At 39.6% G+C, this 20676-nt stretch overlaps 1 protein-coding gene across 3 annotated transcripts in view; it reads left to right on the top strand.

The window, feature by feature from the left end:
• The first annotated feature begins 1245 nt into the window (after positions 1-1245).
• The window catches only part of tgfbr1b (transforming growth factor, beta receptor 1 b), a 48787-nt gene continuing 29356 nt past the window's right edge, over positions 1246-20676 (top strand). For all 3 annotated transcript variants that reach the window (XM_026291778.1, XM_033325768.1, XM_026291777.1), the window contains exon 1: positions 1246-1354. In XM_026291778.1, the coding sequence (XP_026147563.1) occupies positions 1294-1354 (61 nt within the window). In that variant the 5' untranslated portion in view covers positions 1246-1293. The remainder of the gene's footprint in view (positions 1355-20676) is intronic.

Raw genomic sequence — 20676 nt, 5'->3', positions numbered from 1 at the left:
TGCCTTTGTGTGTTTGTAAGGGGGATGAAGAGTCAGAGGTGCCTTCTCATTTGACATCTAAGTGAATACAGCATTTAAAATGTTTGATAAAATCTTATATTATGTGCTTTTGCACTACATGATTTATTTGTGTGTATCTGTGTGAATGTTTATTTATGTGAATGTTGCTCAGTACATTTGGCCATTTTATATATTTTAGAGATAACTGCAATAAATATGCATGAGAGTGTGCCAGCCTCTGTGTATGTGTGTGTGTGTGTGTGTGTGTGTGTGTGTGTGTGTGTGTGTGCGCGCGTGTGTGCACGCTGGCCTATGCTGGGCTCAGTTGGACATCAAATAATAGGCCATCATCAATCTCTGTCACACTCTTCATGAATAGGCAGTGTGTGTGTGTGTGTGTGTGTGTGTGTGTGTGTGTGTGTGTGCGTGTGTGTGTGTGTGTGTGCGAGTGTGTGTGTGTGTGTGTGCATACAGAGGGGGATGGGGCCAGGTTGTGTGTGTGTGTGTGTGTGTGTCACAAGAGATGGAGCAAATGTGGACAAAGGAAGGACTATAGGCTTTAGGACAATGTGCAAGGGATGTTTGTGTGTGTGGGTGTGTGTGTCCATAAGCTGCTGTGATTGTGTTAGGCATCTGTCTTGGTGTGTATGTGTGTGTGAGTAGACTGACATATGGACGATGCACATGGCTCTGGCCACAGCATACGGACATCTTATGTGAAAAGAATGGCATCAGTAAGAAATGAATCTGTATTTGCTTATATTATATGTTCCCTGAGTCAGAGCCACGGTGGCACGGTCATTATGTCTGACAAACTCACATGACTGTCACCTTCTTCACTGTCTTCCTCTAAGACAAAATAGTTTTTTTTCCTCTATGTGCATGTGGGGGTGTCTATTTAAAGCCACTGTGAGAGAGAGGTGTAAAGAAATCATATGTTTAGTCTCCTTAGCGTTTCCCTGCCTATTCATGATGACACGGAGTGAATTTCACAGATATAATGACAAGTATGAAAACGTTTCCATCTAAAAAAAACACTTTACATTATAGAAATACTTGGATCTAACTTCATACACACACACTTCGTTATGGGGAATAGCAACAGTGTTTGTTTACAGCAGTCGTAGAGTGGCGCGGGGTGTGGCAGATCTCTCGACCAATCAGCGTCGCATTTCACCCCCCACCCAGGCGTTGGAGAGGCGGGAACTGCGGACCTGTTAGCCAATCAGCGTCTACCTTCCCCGAGCGCATAGAGAAGTTAGCAGTCGGTTGCCAGTGTGGTCCGTAGAAACGATGGGTGCAATACCGCTCTTTCTGCTCGTCCTCTTCGGGACGGGATTTCAGGAAAATACCGGTAAGTGCTACTACATGGCTGAAACGTAGCTGTGTTTTATGTTTATGGCGTATCTGTCAAACGTTACGCTCTCCGGTCTCACTTTCAGTTCCGTTAAAAAAAAAAGCTCTTTGTCCAAGAAGCGTTAAGAAGCAGTGTCTCTAACTAAGATGGCGCAGGGTCGGCGGCCAGCCTGCTGCTGCCTGTCTGAGGAATGTTTATTGTCTGGGAGAAAGGAGCAGGGACCTGAAAGTCACGTTGGGCTCTGACGGCTGCACCTCAGGATCACAGCTGGCCTCTCTGTTGTGGTCTGGGATTTGCCTGACAAAGACCAGCGGAGGGGTCCGTCCGGTGGAGCAGTCAGTTTCGCAAATAACAAAGTTGGCAACATCCCTGAGTGGATGTTTGCTTTGTCAAGCTCTGGGTGTTCGTTCACCTTCATGTGGCTCACGCACATTTTGGGACCACGGAGTTGATCTGCACAAGTTTGTGTCGAGTCGGGACTGAATGTGCAACCAGACCGTTAACTCGGGGTTGTTTCACATCATGGTTACGCCTCACTTACTATTTTCTCCTCTAATACACTGATGGTCTTAGCTTTTAAGTAGATATTTGGTCTGCTTTAGAGTAGCGGTCTTGTTTGTTTGTTTGTTTGCTTTTGTTTTGTCGAGCCTGTTGTGTTTTTTCTTTATATTCTGTGTTGTGTAATTTAAATATGATGTGTAATAGCCGAGCTCCTTCCTGTTAACCTGCCTGCAGACTGAAAACAGGTTTTTCGCATGTAGTTTGCCTCAGGTGTATGGGAACTTGTGGTTTTGTTCATGTGATGGGTGATTAGATGATTGATGGTGATGAAATGCTGCATAAATGGGTGCCAGTCTAATTATAGTCGATTTGTTAAAGTGTCTTGCCTGGTGTACACATTTCTAAACTTTGCATCATTTCATTCAAACCTCGACTTTCCAAATAGTGATGTTTATGCTACCCCGATTTAAAGTATAGTGGCTCGGATGTTTAAAATCGACCTAGACCTTTGGTTTAGTCTCCTCCAGGTGGAATCGTGTGATGGGATGTTTAAGGCTACGAAGATTTGCCAACTGGGCTCAGGATGTAGAAGTCCTCATTAGAAAATGGCTCTGATACGCCAGCCAGCAGCAGTGCTGCCATTCATGCTTGGCTTTCACTGTGGGGAAATTTAAATTTTCGTTTTGCAGCGGAAACGTGAGCGTTTTTCTTTGTTTCAGCAGTCAGCATGTGAAGTGTTTCCCTGTAGGTACAAATAGGCGATGGTGTGTTTTTTTTTTATTCCCACTGACTCTCAGAATCATGCGTTTTCTTTGTGTGACATTCCTTTGTGTGGAGAGAGGGAGAGCCTCTTCATGAGTGAAAGAGCATGCTTTTCAAACAGCACACATAAAGATCTTATCGGAACCTCCCCGTGACAAAAATCACCGTCCTGTCCTCATAAACCACACAGCTGCCCACTGGTTATTAAATTCTTATACTGGTTGAGGGACACACAGGGAGGGAGGTAATGCCGCTTTCTTTCCCCAGCAATAGGATTGTCATGGCATGGGTCCATGGTTGGAGCTGCATCATTTACATCAGAAAAGAAGCCAGCGTTTAAGACGGAGGTAAATTGACCCACAGAGCAGTGCACTAGTGCACATTTCAGTCACAATGCGAGTGACCTGACTATTCAGGCTGTACGATATTTTGTAAAGGGATAGATTCACGCAAAGAGCACATTTACATGCTCTGTTACTGTTGAGCGTTCAGCACCACACCCCTGCAGCTCAAACACACTTGCTTCAGCAGCATTCTCATACAGCGGTGTTGTACACACACAAAAGCATCCTCACACATTTGAGCCATGGCAGTGGGCTGAATTAGGTGGTGTCACTGGTTTCTCCCTCTCCCTGCTCTGAGTCTTGTGCTTCTCCTCTGTTCCCAAGAGGCAGAGTAAGTAAATGGGCCACATTTGGCTGGAGTGGCTGGTATAAAGGATGAAGTGTTGTGTCAGCACTCTGAATCAAATGCAAGTGACTGTCAGGGGAGGCTTCAAATCAATTCGGACTGTCCTGATCTAGGGGGATCGGTTTAGGATGTCATCTCAGCTCTTTTTGCTCTAGGGTTGCTACTGGTAATGGAATATCTTGAGATTGAGAGGTGTATACTATAGTGTGTGTCCCACTTTTAAACAATGTAGTGATACTTCAAAGTATTTATTATATTATAGGAAAGAGGTGTTGGCATTTTAATGAAACAAATTAACAGGAGTTAACATTTACTGATGAATGTCAAGCTGCATCTTTTAATTTCAGATGTGGACTCGTTTTCAAGGGATTTATGACTTTTTTTTTTTTTTTTTTTTAACGTGGTTTCCTGTTTTCTTTGTGCACTCCTGACCAGGCTCTTTAGGTGTCATGGTTGTGATGTGGATGTAAATGTTATTCCAGTCTGTATATGCCAGCTGATTTGGAACTGTTGGTAAGACACAGCAAGACACCTGCAGACTTCATCATGGGCTGTAGAAAATTGTGATTAGCATTTTCAGTTGCTATTTGACATTATATAGACTAGGGCTGCTATATTATGGAAATAAAAAATCACAATCATTTTGGTCAACATTGAAATCAGGATGGTTTAACACGATTGCTCTTTGGCTTTGGAAACACGTTACAGTTATTGAACCTAAAAAAGAAACACCTTTGGGTGGTTAAAAACACTTTGTTACTGGGGTAGACAACACTGTGTAGCAAGTCTTGCACATTTCTAATTCGTGTTGGAGTCCTCGAGTCCAAACTGTTACAGGAAGCAGTATTGATTCTACCTTTTTTTTTTTTTTTTTTGCTGACCAAATCCTGCTGCTGCTCTCCCTCAGCCATCTTCACTCGCACTGATTTTTAAATACCACCAGATATCAAACACACGTTCACGAACAGTATAGGCTGAGTAAACATGGGCCTTGGGAGGAGCAAACGTGTGCGTATCATTCAGAACAGAAAGCATGGTAAGTGAAATGGAATGTGGCAAAAATAATTTTTTTCTCAATTACATTTTTTTTTGTCATAGATTTCCCCAGAAGTCAACATAAAAATTTGATTAATTTCACAGCCCTAGCATAGACTTTCATTGTCACAATAACCCAGGTGAACTGGTGATGAAGAGAATTATTTGCAACCCCACGTACGCCTTTGTTACATGTGGTTTGTATGTGGTTTTCCTGTGATGTTGCTCGATGCTGAAATGACAAAAATATCATTCTAATTAATTGGTTATGTATTAAATGATCTATGGCCCAAATGTCACTGATGCAAAAGTGTCTAGCCCTTAAGGAAAACAGCAACAAACCAGGAAGGATATTTTTTCTAAGGCCATAGTCATGGGATTTTTCATCAAGGCCACAGTGGGAGCTCTGCTTCCTCTTTTCTGGAGGGTTCAATGTAAGATATGATGTGGTGTGTTTTAATCTTCATAGCAAGGCTGCAAAAATTCCCTGGAGACAGAAGAGAGAGTATTTTGCACTTTTAATGTGTAATCCATGTTCTTACCCCTTTCCTCAGCTGCTGGAGGACATTTTTTTGTGTTTTTATGATTTTGTACAACCTTACTGTGTAGCGTTGTTTTTTGTGGGTCCTGTGTGCTGCTTCTGTCAGTAGTAGCAGTGGAGGAATGCCAGGCATGTGGGTGACTTTGGACGCTTGTTGTCCCAGCCCAAGGAACCACAACTAATTTGAGAGGTTGTAGCTATGCCAGTGGCCATCAGATTCAAAGGCAGCAATGCGTTAATGAATAGCCACCCAGTCTGCTTTCCTTCATGCAGTGGCCAGGGAATCACAAGCTCTACTGCTGATTCTATGTTTGTGAGAGGAAGGAGTTATGCTTTTTCATGTCAGACCTAACTCAGAATTACAGTGTCTTGCAAACTGGAGTATTTAATCCTGATCAGTCTTTTGACTGTATTAGACACTTTAAGAGTATTTAGTTTGAGGCAACATCAAGAAAAGTCCAAAGAGACACAGAAGTAAGTTTGATTTCCGCAGCTGTTCAATAAAATGTTTGTAAGACAGACACATACTACACCAGTTTGATAAAATCTCTTTAGGCTGTGGTTTAATATCTCAGTAATATGCTGTCTCAAAAGTAGTAAATGTGTGTAGACCATTGCTGACAAATCCAGTGTAAGTGTGGGTTTTACTGGGATGCATCCTCTGATTTCTCTGAAGTCTTTAGTATCCTGACCCAAGTTGAATCACTGACAGAGGAAGTTGTGTAGGAGACAGTGCTCTGACTGACAAATACAAGAATAATCAGTTTAGTGCGCTTCACATTATTTTTTTCACCTGCCAACCTGAGCTGAGATAAGCTCTGCAGCCGTTTAGCAGACATGTGTTGACTTTTTTTTTCTGAACATGGAAACAACAATAGTCTAAAATAGTGGTCTTTTAAATACAGACTTCTGGCTAGTTACATCCTTTTACATAGGTGCAGAATGTGTGTTGTTAGAGAGCATGCTGGTGTGTCAGGGCTTAACTAAAGGGTTTGTGATAAGGTGTGTATGCGTGGAGGTCTGTCGATCCAGTGCAAATTGTCCTTTCACTCGGATAGCCTGACATCTCTTTACATTGCATTATGGATTAGTAGTCTTATGAGACTACCTATGCATATGACAGCAAAGCACCAATGCATCATGGAGTTTGAGGTGACAAAATTACATGAAAACTGAAGTGTTAGAATATGTAAATATTTCATTAAATGAGTTTTAATTAGAACTTATTGTTGTTATTATTATTATTATTATTATTAATCATATTAATTTAATTAAACAGAACAGCCCTAACTTAAGCCTGTAGTCCTTCATAAATCTGCAGTCATGCGTCACCAGGCTGTATAAGACTGTGTTATAGAAAACAAAATTGAACAAAAAACATTACTGTAATTTGGATAGAGGGCTGTTGACATTTCAGAGCAGCCTGTCACACCCAGGTGTGTTGTGGATGTAGAATGAGGGGCTCAGCACCAGAGCAGCCAGTCACATAGTCAGCTGGTTCAGTCTGAACAGATCCTCCCCTGCATGTTCTTAAACAATGCTAAAACAGACGTCCGTCTGCTCAGTGAAATGCGCAAGTTACTGCGTCAATTGGCCTGAGGACCGTAAACATGACCGCATAACAGAAAACCAAAACAAGAAGGCACCACTGCTTTATACATAGCGGTGTAAAAATTGTTTAATTATGAAAAAACGTGACTTTCCTTCTTCTTCGCTTCTGCCATTTTCCTCTCTGTAGCTGCTCAGTGTCACTGTGTGCCTCCAAAAACAGCTGCATCACTAAGTTCAATTAATTGATTAAAATATTCCTTTCTAATTATTTTAATAGTTGATTTTTTTTTTATTTATAATGTTGATTAGCTGTTGCAAACCTAGTTTTGATAAAGAAAGCTAGTTTAATTATAATTGTTTGTAATTTCCAGGATTGGTCATCCTGCCCAGCTCATCCGGTTCCGTTTTGGACCCAGATTTGTTCACCTTTGAGGCCAAACAAATCTCTTATCAAATCTTTAGTTCACATCCTGTGTTTAGTCTCTGTTGGCTCTCTCTCCTGACCACACAGACATTTGGGAAAAAAGATGGACTTCTGCAAACACGTGATAACACAGTCACTGTAAACCTGTGGTTCCCAAAGTGGGGAGCAGGACCCCTGGAGGGTCGGGGGGGAGAAGTAAGGCATGCTTGAGCACTTTTAGCATAATGTGGGCAAGTTAGTGCTAAACATAATGCTATAACAGTCTTCACTGACTCAAAGCACAGCTTCCAAAGCCAAGACAAGTGCTTAGTGATGAACCGAATTTATAGACACTGAAAAATTAAGCACAATTACTATTTTCACTGTGCTGTTTTTTACTTAGACTCAACAACTTATGCAAGTGCTGAACAGTGACTAAAATATGTGGTGAAAGCCCTGCTACTCTACACTGCTGATTTAGTTAATGTAACTACTGTAATTTTTAGTGCCAGTGTCATGCTAGTCTAGTAATTGGTCTTTAAGTCACAATTAAATGCATCAATTCTGTTATTCACATGGTTAGAAAAAGCTATTTGGTATTCAATAAGATGTTGCTGAATGCTAACTTTAATTCCTGCTTCTCTCAGTTTATTTCTGTGTGTGTGTGTGTCATTTATCTGAGACTGATGTGCTTTTGGACTGTCCAGCTTAGACAATGCTGCATGAAAGCAGAGGAGTACTGGCATATTTAAATTAAATGTGATTTGTAAAGGCTGGTGAGAGTATTTTGGGGTTCAAAAGCTGAAACACTAATGGTTATGATCAGGTTTTCCATCAGCCATAATTCTCTATGTGCTTAGTGTTTTCATTAGAATTGAAATGATTCAAACCTTCTCTGATCTAGTGTATGTGTTGTGTGTGGGCGTGCATTGTGTCTCGGTTGGAGCAGCTGCAGGATACTGGCTGTCTAACCTTTAGATCATGCTACTCCATATTTATAAGACCAGTGACTCAGACAGATGTATTGCCTTTTCATTGCCTCCCATTCTCCTCCATACCTTTCTCTTTGTTTTGTGGGAACAAAAAGCTGCCTCAGCTACATTTCATCTTTAGTGATATCGCCTGTCAGCAAATACAGCTTAGGCCCAAATGTTCTGCAAGTGCAACAGAGGAAAAACGAGTAGATGCAAGTGCATTGCAACCAGTTTTTAGGCCATTCTCACGCTAGAATTTCTGGATCATTGGTAACTTACCATAGCTGATCACTGCATACACACACAATGAAATTCTCTGTATACACAGGTGGCACTGTGCTTCTGTCCAGCCTGGTCTGAACTCTCTAGGTTTCCTGTCCAAAGCTAGTGATTGGCCTCCAGTTTTCCCAGTGTCAAGGACAGTGTGTTGTATCTGTTTTAGTGTGAGGCACTGTTCGGTTTATCCCATGTCAGTGAGCTTTGGCTCTAGCGTCAAACTCCAAGGTGAAACAATTCAGCAGGGCAGATAGCAGACTTTCTGGTTGGTCTGTGTGAGGGGGAGGTTCATCCGGGTCTAGAGCAGTGGGCCTCTTTGCTCAACACACACATTCAGAGAGGACATCTGGCATGGACAAAGGGCTGGCCATAATGGAGCTAGCTGCATGCATAGAGGTAGGGTTGGTGGGGCCATCACCTATGGAAATGACCCCGGGAGCTGAAAGGCCCCACAGAAATAAAGGGGAATCAGCACACACACACAGTCATGCCTCATTATAGTTGTGAGGACACTCACAGACATAATGCATTCCTTAGACCCTAACCTCAACCATCACAGCTACATAACCCTAACCCTAAAACCAAGTCTTAACCCTCAAAAAACCATTTGAGGACATTTTGTCCAGTCCTCACAAAATATCCACACAAGAATGGTACCAGAGCAAAACGTGTGCACACAACCATAGAAAGACGTGTATACACACACTCACTCTCACACACACACACACACACACACACACCTGATGTTCATTGACATAATGCATTCCCTGGGGCCAAGGGAAACATTTGAATGGTAAAATGTAGACCAGTGGGTGGATGTGTGTGTTGGTGTATTTGCTTTCTTTTTGGCTGTTGGAGTGTTAAAATGTCATATATGTTCTCTAGAGGCTGTAGCTCTAGCTCACAAGGATGAACCAAACCATCTAGATACCTATTCTAGGGAAGTTAATAAGTTTTCAAGGGTGTGTGTAAACCTAAAAGAGAAAACTTACTTCAAAGAAAACTCTTCAGCTATGATTGTGATTTTAAATTAAGAGAAAAAATGATTGATCATAGAGTTTGGGCCAATTATTCTTGGAACAGAAATTTTCTCATGTGCTTCATAGTTTTATTGATTTTCTTTTTTTTTTTTCTTTTCTTTTTCTTTTCTGTGTTTACTAGATTTGAAAAAGTCTCACTTTCATCATTTTAACTGATAAATGTATCTCTCAAACAACATATGACTTACGATAAATTCACACATCGTAAATCTCATCTGGCTTTGCAGCCCTGTGTACCCTCTGGAAAAAAACAGATTCAGAAAGTACCCAACAATACACACTGAACAGGAAAGTGCAACTTAATTCCGATATCCACTAATACAGAGCATAGACAGCCAGGTGAGAACCAATTAAGATTTTCTTGATTACAGCAGTTAATGAAGCACAGAGGTCTCCTTTGCTCCACTCAACTACGTAAAGGGATTTTAAACAACATGGAGTAAAAACATATCATTGTACTCTCCAGCTTCCCGGTTCTCTACTGCTTCAATTCCAAGAATGATCTATGGAAGCAGTTGGAAAAGAACATGTAAATTATGTGCTCAACCCAAAACACCACCAGAACTGCAGATTCACTGAAGGCCTCATACATTCAGAGACTTTGACTGTGTATATGTAAATGTTACACTAGAGTGTAAAGTATTGGAACAGCACTGGTATTGAAATCGTTTCTCCTACCACCCGTGCAGAAATAAGCCTTGGGTGCTCCAAGCACATAAACTATTATTGCTGTCCCTATTAGAAAAAAAAAAGTATACCCATCAGTTGTATATACCTGGTATATTTCTTTGTGAACAGTAGTTTGTGTTCACAGTTTTAATAAGAAGCATGTTATTTATTCTGACATAGATGACAGCATTTTCATCTGCAGACAAAATGTGTTCCACAGAAAGATTGGTCAAGTTCAGAGGCACCCGGCTGTGGATCAAATGTGACTAGTTGGGTGATGGTTACGTTGAGCCTGGTGTTTAACTCAGGGTGGGTAATTTCAGCCTCTAACAGCACTGCTGTTACAGAATACCGCTGGGATAAAAACAGGGTAGACTCAGGGTAGACAAAGAGCGGAATATTGTGATTCTTGATCAAAATGCCTCATGCCAAAGTTGGACTTTTATTTTCATAAAATTTGAAAAATAACTTTTTCAGATGGCCACAGGCGCCTCACCTCCCACTAGGGAAAGTATTTTTCTGAGCATTTGAAATCCTATTTGTCTCATTAAAATATTACCCACATATAGGCAGGTTTGGGATTGACTGTACTGTGATGTAGATCACTGTTGAAATGATGCTGGCTCATTTGACTGTCTCATATGAAAAACAAAAGTCTGGACAGGACCTTTTAACAATCCTTCAGTCATTTCTAAAATTACCCCTAGTAGGCTGACATTAATAGTTTTCTCAGTTGACAGCTCATGTAACCAATAAATCTGATTAGACATAAACATGACATACCTTATACTCAAGTGTCACAGTAATTGAGCATCACTCAACTGCTCACAGTGCGCTCTAGGCTAACACCCAGGTGATCTCTATTGCTGTGTACCATCTGTGTTTTGATCTTCCATGATAACCACACCTGGCCTCAGGTAGAAGCAGGTGTGGCTTAGTGTTTTTGATCAACAAATACCTGAGATTTGAAAGGCGTGTTAATTATACTACATAAGCATAAATATATACTGTACTTCAAGTAAGTGTGTAGTGGTAAAAAGCTTGACATGGTGGGACCAACACTTCAGAGTTGAATGAAGGCTTGCTGAAATTCCAGAAACCAGAGTAACTCCCACACTTTCCAGCGTTCGGTCTTCTGAGACCTTTCTTTAGACGTCCATATGCTGTATGCCTGGCAGCAGATTAATAGGCTCTCAGAGAAGAGTCTTAGCTTCGAGTAGACTGGCAGCAGTGCCCACACACTCACTGGCTCCATTCTGTTTTATTGACAGGCCATTTAAGAAGATTATTCAGCACTAAGAAGTTAACTTTGCACAGAAAATAGAAAAATCAACCATTTTAGTAGTAAACAACTGGATCCAGCACAGAGGCAATAGTAATTTCTGCAGACTTCTTGTCCCCCAGACCCACAGATAGATTACATAACAGGTGAGCCCATCCACAAGTTTAGGGCTCCACTGCTAGCAGGTTGTCATATGTGTTTTACTCAAAGTGGCCTCTGTCTATCCACTCAACCGTAAAAGCTGATTGATAGAACGGTGCTGAGATATTCATCTTTCCAACAGGTTGTCTTGTCTCTACAGATGTTTGAGTCTGTTAGTGACTGTTTTGGTCCCTGACCAGTGACTTTTCTCAGTGTCTGATGTAACACAGCAAGTTAAAAACGACATGTAAAGTCTTACCGAACTGCATTCTGCGTTGGTACAAATACATCACCCTGGCAGATAAAAGAATTAAAAGCAAAAGTAGCCCACAGAGTGCAACTAAAAGCTATTATAAAGATAGGTCTATGAAGTTTAGTGACTTCATTCCAAGAAGAGTCCCAGAACCACGATGTTTAAACCTCTACTGTGATCAGCTCCCCTTATTTAACCTTTTGTGGATCTCACTCTTTTGACAAATTAACATAGCTTCGCACTAATAAAAAAAAAAAAAAAAAAAAAAACGGTAACTGCGGCGTATAATTAGGTAAAGTGGTGCTGTAACCTGGTGATTGCAAGTGATGCTTGCTCACTGAAGAATTTAGATGAATGTAGCTGAAAGGAACAGCACTTCATTTTCTTCTCTCCATAGAGACTACGTTTTCAGTGTCGGATAATTCAATTACAGCCTTGACATTTCCAGACTATGACAGTTTTGTGTTTGTGTAGGTATGTGTAACTGTAGTTTCTGCGTAGGTGTTGTGGAATTGAATTGATATTGATTTGTGCAATCTGAAACTGTTGTCTTTTGCTGTATCTCTTTGTCTCCTGCTCTTTGCTGTGAGTCAGTTAATAAGATTAAACTCTATCCTCTCTTTTCATTTGAAGAATCTCCTGGGGCATCTCCATGCCGTGTTGTACGCACCTAAAACCTGTCGACAACTTTTTTTTTTTTTGCCTTCACTTTTTCTCACCCATGTCTTTCTCCAAACATTATCCTTATACTGTTTTATTTAGCCTTAATCAGATTGTACAGAAGAGCGTCAGGTTTATATAGAGCTCTTATAAATAGTTAGTGGTTTTAAACTATGTCTGTATCTATATACATCCAGGCTGTAGTTCCAATTTGTTGAGGGAGGCTGAAGTTCAGTTCAAGAGTACAGTGTCTTTCAACTGCATCTGACTGGATGTCATGTGGTGTCAGGGTAGATATTTCACAATACTGGAGAGCCAAATATTGTTCAGCATGTTTGTTTTTCTGTTGTGTTGCAGTAATACAATATTGTTGTGATATAAACCACCTGTTGTTGTGAACAAAATAAAATGGCGATTTTGCCGTGACTGAGTGTCTGGCCAGCAGTAGATGTTTTGGGACTGTACAGAAATGGTCTCAGCTCCCAGTAGTAGAATTTCATTATACTCTGTGGTTCTGAAGTGTACCAGAATTATCTATTTTTTTTCTGTATTTGACCATGAAAAGGGTTAAAATAGTCTTGCAATAAATACAGAATTTGAATTTCTTTTTTTTTTTTTTTTTTTTTGACTGAAAGCATTAAGGCATCTAATTGATCAGTTGATCTGTAGAAAATTAATTCATTCCTTTGTGATTGTATTTGCGTCAGACATTTCAGTTTAGACTGCTGGTTGGAAAGACCAGGACATTAAGAGATGCGTTCTAATGGTAATGTGGTTTTTGTTACTGTTTTGTGACATTTTGTAGTAACAACATTTGTTTTGTATAATTACAGTGCTAGTCATCCATCAGGTAAGTCACTTGACCTTGAGTGTCAAACTGTATGTAAGAAGTGGCACATTGTGATGTACTGAGACTTTTGTTCTGTTTAGTAATTAAAGTCATTATGTGTAGACTTTTAAAATTGTGATACAATGATGTTCATGGGGTCTATTTTAAAAGGCAGACAGTAATGCACACCACTTGTTCCAAAATTCTTGCCATGATGAAAAATGTCCACAATTTATTAAAGTTATTGCTCAGGCTATGAAATGGCAAAAAATAATGAAAACTACGCATCAGAATTTCTAATATCTATTTTGTTTGACTAAGTCGAAAACCTAAAGACATTTAGATTATTGTGTTAGAAGACAAAGAAAACCAAAATGTTTACTATTTTAACCATGACAGAAGCTGAAGAAAAGTCATCCAAGGCTACCTTTTCCTGTTATCTAAAACAAATCTAATAGAAAAACTAGTCAACCACAAATGGCATTTCAATATCAGGTGATTTTGGGGCATAGTGATGCCAAACTGTCTGTGAGCTGCATTATATAGTTAATGACCTTCCTCTGGATCTGTGTAAATGAAGATAAGCTGAAAGCTCAATATTTATTGAAATGATCTGAGGTCTACACTAATAGAACTGGGAAAATGTTATCTACTGAGCATTACCGTGCTTTCCCTTGACCCTACATATTCAGTCATTATACAGAGCATTCAGAAACTATTCACTGTTTTCAATTTTCTTTTGTTGCAGCCTGATATAATTGTTTAAATTCATTTTTTTTCTCATTAATCTACACTTGGTAGCATATAATGAGGTGAAAACAATTTTAGAAATGTCTCTGAATTTATTTAAAAGCAAAAACTGAAATATCACATTTACATAAGTATTTAGTCCCCTTTACTTAGTGCTTAGTTGATGGGCAATTACAGTCTTTTTGGGTATGACACGACAAGCTTTGCACACCTGGACTGGGGGATCTTCTGCCATTCTTCTTTGCAGATCATTTCAGGCTTGGTCCGGTTGGATGGGGACCGTCAAGGGCACCTATGTTCCTGGTCTTTTCAGAGATGTTCGACATTCACGGAGTGGAGTGAAGGTGATGTTAGCCATGCTAACATCCCTGCTATTCATTATGACATTTCACAATGCCTTAATGTAACTAAATGAGTCACATTGTTGATCATAAACCTATTCTTAATCTAAAATATCCAATGCATCTTATAGATGTGGAAGAAAATATATATAATACATACATCTTAAGTAGAGACCGAGACATACTAACTTGTTCAGACTAATAATTAAAGCAGTTGGGTTTCGTTAGCAGCTCTGTTCCCAGTTTAAAATGATTGTGAGTCTCTGATGAAACCTAACATGTTGGCTCTAAAGGGGTGGTTGAGATCTCTAGGAAGAATAAGAATAATACTTGAAGTTAGAATATGTCAAAACAGATAATGTAGGATCTTGTTGAGCGTAGTTCCTTGGTCCTGTAACACAGAATGTAAAATGTGTGCTGTCACTACCATCTACTGTAGAAGTCAGAGTAGCTGGAGCTGTAGCAGGTGTAGTGGTAGCACTAAAATCAGTAGAAGGTAGACTTTTTTTGTTGTTGTTGTTGCAGTTTTCAGGCTCAAATACCTTAATTTTCTTGTTTGATACTTTGGCTGCAGCACTGGAGCTGAATGTGTGAACCATGGGAGTAAATTATTTCAGAAATCAACTGTGCTAATGAATTTTAGGTTTCAAAGAGTGCACGTATAAATTATTCAGGCTGTGGTTAAAAAAAAAAAAAGAAAAGCTATCTCGGCCCAATGCAGTGGCTATATTTTAGTATATTATTTAAATTGCAGTGGGCTACACATACTTTTAAATCAAATTAATGAAACCAGTCCAGTTATGAGCCAGCTGGAGAAGGGCATAATAGGGCACAGCAAACAGTGCAGCAAGTTCCAGTGAATGGCAGTGAATTAGAAGACAGATGAGGGGATAAGTTGGGTGTTTTACCAGGATGGGGGTGAATATTGTTTTCAGATTAGAACTGGTTCCAAATTGTCCAACCCATTAGAATTTTGTCCCTACTTGGTTGTCAGTCCCTTTTTATCGATACTGAGATGTTTTTACGACAGTTGCATGTGTCTTATCACCTTAAATTTTGGTATAACAATGCTGAAGTAACGTAAGCCAGCTGATGGCTGCGATTGCAACGTCACTTCTGCATAACGTTAACATCAACACTCGTGAAAATATTGACATTACACTATGAACTGTTAAGATTTCCCGTTCAAGTTTTTTCCATGTGAAAACTGTACTAACTGCACTACTAAAATTATCTTTTAAAAATGCCGGGTGCTGGTGTTATATTCTCTTCAGTTAGTGTCTGAAGAATCAACATAAATGGACGTCACTTGTGGTTCCTATTGTACTGAAAAGTATATACTCTGGTGTAGGAGTTAAAAGTTCCCCAAAAACAGAGCTACGAGGTATTATTGTTCTTAGTTCCTGCTGTGAGGAAACACAGAAAAGAGGGACTTCTTCCAAAAGTTCTAAGAACTATGAAAAAGTTCCCCTGTTCCAAAAACGCCTTTTGTTGAGGAATAATGTTAATAGTAAATTGAATTTCTCAAAGTCAGACCAACACACCCAGATAATGTGGAACATTGAGTTACTCCTGCATGCACACCTTAATTGGACACAAAATGGCCTAGTTTCTCTGCACATGCTCCAGAGTGCACAAAGTGGAGCACACGGTGGTGTTTTTTTTTTTTTTGCCTCTGTCTGCATCTCATTTGTAAGGTTGTAAAGCATACAGCCATGTAGAGATTCATGAAGTTCTCCATGTTTTCACCCTATCAGCCTGCTGCTTTCCAGCTTGTTTGTCACCTGTTTAGTCAGAGTCTGTGTGTAATCAGTCAACTGTAAAAAGGTCCAATGCTAACAAGCTCAAAGGAAGGTGTATCACCGCCTATTGTAGCAGAGTTGGACATAGGCTGCTTATGTCAATAAATCAATTCTCCTCCTGTTTGTATATTGGAATAAGGATAGTAGTCCAATTAAATGGCGTAGTCGTGCTCAACTATGCATGTTACTGACTGTAAGCACACACTATTTTTAATCCCACGCCCTACTTGAATGCAAACACATCCATGGCCAGGGAGATTATACTCAATTCATTTCATGCTCGTGTCCTGAAATATCGACTTGCACTGTCCTCGGCTTGTAGATCCCTTTATTTCATTTATTCTTGACAACCGTCTCAGGGATTTCCCTTCTATTGTCCTAAGAATGAGAGGGTGCGAGTGAAGAAAGACTGGAGATAGAGAGGGGGTAAATAGAAAAGGGAGGGAGAGCGTGACAGGAGGGGTATGTAATTAAATAGGGTAGTCTGGGCGAGGAGGAAAGGAGGGGTGGATGTAAGGATACATGTGGTTTGGCCTCTAACTGCTCATAGGCAGCTTGTAATGCATTGCTTCTGTTGCCTGGCTACTACATGCAACAATGCACAAAGTGTAACGTGGATATAAAATGGTGCTTCATGGATCACTGTGGGAGGAATTAATAGGAAGGTGCGCTGGCTGATTAAAACACTCCAGAAAATTGAACCCCTAGATGGCACTGCAGTACATTTAGACAAAATAAACTGTGGTGGATATTTTTCACTGTAATCTGACATTTGAAGCACTTTTTTTTTCAACAGTGTTTTTTGTTTGTCTCTGTTGACAACTGTAAGACGCTTTATGTATTGATTTTGTGGTTTGCTTTTTTTTTTGTTTTTTTTTGCCAGAGTTCATGTTTTTCAAGCATGCTGAATACAAATTTGCTACTCATAAATGATTAATGTAGTGACAGATATTTTGTGTCTGTTTCTGTCCTGACCATGGCACATTGGAATGAAGGACTGGATTGTTTGTGGCAGCCAGAATATAATAAACAATGTGGGATATGAGATAAAAGAAGAGGAGAGGATAAGAGGTGGACTGCTGAATCAAACATTCAGAATAGCAACACTGAGTGAGACGAACCTTAGAAACTTTATTAATCCCTAGAGGAAAATTAAGTTGTATTATAATAACAAGGCTCTAATTCAGAATCAACAGCACAATTAAATATTTGCACAGATAACACACACACGTTTATACAGGGACGTGCTCTACACCACCCTCTGGAAACTGATGACTACTGGACTGCTCGGTCCAAACGCCGCCTCCCAGAGAGACACACAATACACAATTGCATTCTTCAGGGAACGTGAGAAGAGTTTAGACAGTTGTGAGGCAGGTTAGTTTTACCCTGTTGATGTGTTGTGCAATAGCAATCCTGATGCCAGTTTGACTGTCTGCTTGGTCTCATTGTGAGCAATATCTCAGCCACATTGTAAGACTGTCCTTGGTCTGTCTACCTATCCCACGTCACGTCAGGTATAGTGCTCGACTTAACATCGTAACTCTCCTTCCAGATCTGCACATCTTGAGCAAGTCTAAGAATCAAACACACTAATGTCAGTTGTACCATATAATACAGTTTTTTGTTTGAGGAAACTATTAGGAATTTAACAAGGAATCAATCTAGATGATGAAAGTGGTGATGAAACTTGTGATTTACGCTGCAAAAATTTCAGTTTTATCATAATTTTGATATTACAATTTGAAATCAATTCACAGACTCAAGAGGAGATCAGTTTTGATTTATGACCCTTTATATCACACACCACTTTTACATAAAGCACTTCTCAGATTCTTTGGGACGTTACATTTTTGTTTACATACAGCAACTGAGCAGCACTTGTGTCTGTGAGTCTAAAAATGTGCAGAGTTGACATAAGCAAACAGATGTGTTTGTATTCATGTTTTGTGTTTATAAAGGATCTATACTCTTTGCAAATGTTGTCTAAAACAATACAAGCCTAAATTTTTAGGTCTTCATATTCAACACATATGACAGTTGCACTTCTAATGGGTTATTATGCATGATTTAAAAAAAATAAATGCTACACATGAGGTTATTCAGTCCAGACATCCGCTTTGATGATGCATTTGAGCAAAGGCAGGACAGAAACTGAAAGTCTGCTCACTAATTAATGTGTCCTGTTTTGTTTTGACAGCATATCAGCAATAGACAGCAGCAAGCTAACCTTTACTCCCCAGCAGGGACAAGATGCCTAAATAAAACAGAATCGACACGCCGCTCACTCAATTTTAGCACCACAAAGCAAACTGAAAGCTCATATCAGCAAACAGTCCATTGTCAGTCTGCGCCTCTCATAGTGTGATCTCTCAATCCTGTACAACAGTCAGTCAGACAGCTAACTGTTGAGTCATGACAGCCTCATAAACAGCAACTGGTCCACTTATAGACAGTCTATCAGTTTACGGGACTGTTCTGACTCAAAATAGCTAATATAGCCAGCTCAGTAACATTTTAAATTTAAAATAAACTTTGTAGGCTATACATTAAACACCTTAATTTCCACAGTGAACATTTTAAACTGGATCACTTATATGTAATCACTGCATACACCTAATATACAGTGCAGATCTACAGTACCAGTCAAAAGTTTGGACACATGTTCTCACTCAGTTCATTGCTAAAGTGTAGTTTGACTGGTAGTGTACATGTTGATTACTGAGAAAAAGGAATAAATGTTGTACTGGATTTTAAGAATTGATAATCTGTATTTTTATTCGGCTCTAACTGCAGTTACTACTTTGTTAAAAACATTTTGGATGTGCTTACTGAACCTCACTGTTTCTTTTTGACTACATTCATATTACATGCTGTAGTGACCCATATTGCATTGTTTTGCCCTTAAGTAACTTGGATTTTCTTTTTTTCTTTCCTTTGGAAGTATGAGCACAGACAGGAAACAGACAGGCCTTAGCTGTTCTAAGGGTGAGTCAGAGGAGAACAGGGTCAGCTGGCTTTTATTTTGATGTCTCCTGTCATCCACTGTGTGATCTTTGTTGATTTTGCCTCTTTATGAAAAATGAAATATTCACCTCCACACAATTCCATGAAGTCCATGAGCAACAGTGCCTGCTGGTACATTAAGACTTGGATAGTCTTGTAACTTTCTCAGACGTGTTGTTTATTTCTTCCAAGTAATGTGATCGGCACTTGAGCTGGTATATACTTCATTATTTATCATTTAAACCTAGCATTACCGCTGAGAAAACGCAGTAGATATCCACCGGTGTATATTTTTATGCTGTGTGTGTGTGTGTTGATGTCAGACATTCTCAGCACGTTTACCCAACAGACTGTGCACCTGACCTATTAATTTTTCAAAGATTTTGTCTTCGGATGTGTGTTGGGTTGCTTTAAGCTTGCCAGCCTGGCATGATGTGTTTCTGAGCTGCATACTGATACCAGACCCTGAACTCTCTGTCAGCCCTGTGCTGGGAGCAAGGGCACTGAGAAAGAGAGTGACCTGGTTTATACATAGTACTCCATATCACCACTGCTAATTGTTTGAAGCCTAAGGGACTGCAAAGCAGACTTCTTCCATTAAGCACATATTTGACTCTGCTAGTGTCTGGCCTGTTATTTCCCAGTGGTTTAGAGGTAATTAAAGATAGTTTAGCATCTTTTCAGAAAAAAAACATACATTAAAAAATATGTTCGTTTTTCTTTTTGTATTTTTTGAGTCTCATGCTCTATACTATACATAATCTTGGTACCCGATTGGCTAGCCTGAGGCCTGATGTACAATGCATGTATTAGGTTAGTTTCAATTACAAATTGCAATTTATTCTCTCAGCCAGTTTTTCCTCATATTGCGAAGTCCGCTATCATATTATAGTCAATAGTAAAGCCTTGTTGTTCACATGTAAGCAACCTGTGATGCACTAGTTGTTTGTTAAGATGAGGATACGTATGATAAACGTGATGTCTAGTACCTGGATACATTCATTGCTGTTCTGAGTCTGCATATTGGACTTGTTGGACAGATCTCAAATAAAGTGGATCATCAGATTTCAAATGTCAAATCCAATTATTATAATTATTACAGATGAGACATGTGCCCGCAATACAGTGTATTTCAATGATGGTACATATTGTAGTACTTGACTGAATAGACATTTTAAAAGCACTGTGATTTCATAACTGAGTCTAGCCCAGAAATTGTGTAGAACTTTGTCTGTCTGTTGATACTACTTTTTGTTGTGGCTTTTATGATGCAGCATTTTCTGAGAAGTATTATTAAAAAGCCAGACTTTAATTTCTAATCATAAAGAACTATAAACCAAAGTGCTCTTTCAGACCATTGTATTATTGGCCTGTGATGTCAGCCATGTACTCTCCACATTAATACAGCTGTGTGTTTGTCTGCCTCTTCCTCTCTCGTGCACATATTACCAGCAATAAAGCAAATGTTTAAAGGAAAATGAAAGTGTGTGTGTGTGTGTGTGTGTGAAGCATGACTGTGTGATGTAATGTCTCATATTTCCTCTTGAGAGTTTGTTTCCAAATACCCAAACAACACACACCCAGACAGACATTATGTAGGTGGAAGTATACCGTGGGGGCAGGAAACCTCTGATTGAGTCTTAGATGTGTGTTTCAGTTCTTTTAAATACTGCTCAGCACATTTAGGGAAACATGATTTAAAAGTTAAAATTTGCATAAAATTAAAAAGTCATGCAGGTTTTGAAAGTGTAACAAAGCTGTACTCAGTGAGCAATTGCATGTCCCATGAGATGCAGTGAACTAAAAAGAGCAA

The sequence above is a fragment of the Mastacembelus armatus genome, chromosome 20, assembly GCF_900324485.2.
Source record: "Mastacembelus armatus chromosome 20, fMasArm1.2, whole genome shotgun sequence".
In the NCBI taxonomy this organism is placed as follows: domain Eukaryota; kingdom Metazoa; phylum Chordata; class Actinopteri; order Synbranchiformes; family Mastacembelidae; genus Mastacembelus; species Mastacembelus armatus.
Note: the sequence above shows the minus strand (reverse complement) of the source record. Positions and strands in the feature narration are given on the sequence as shown.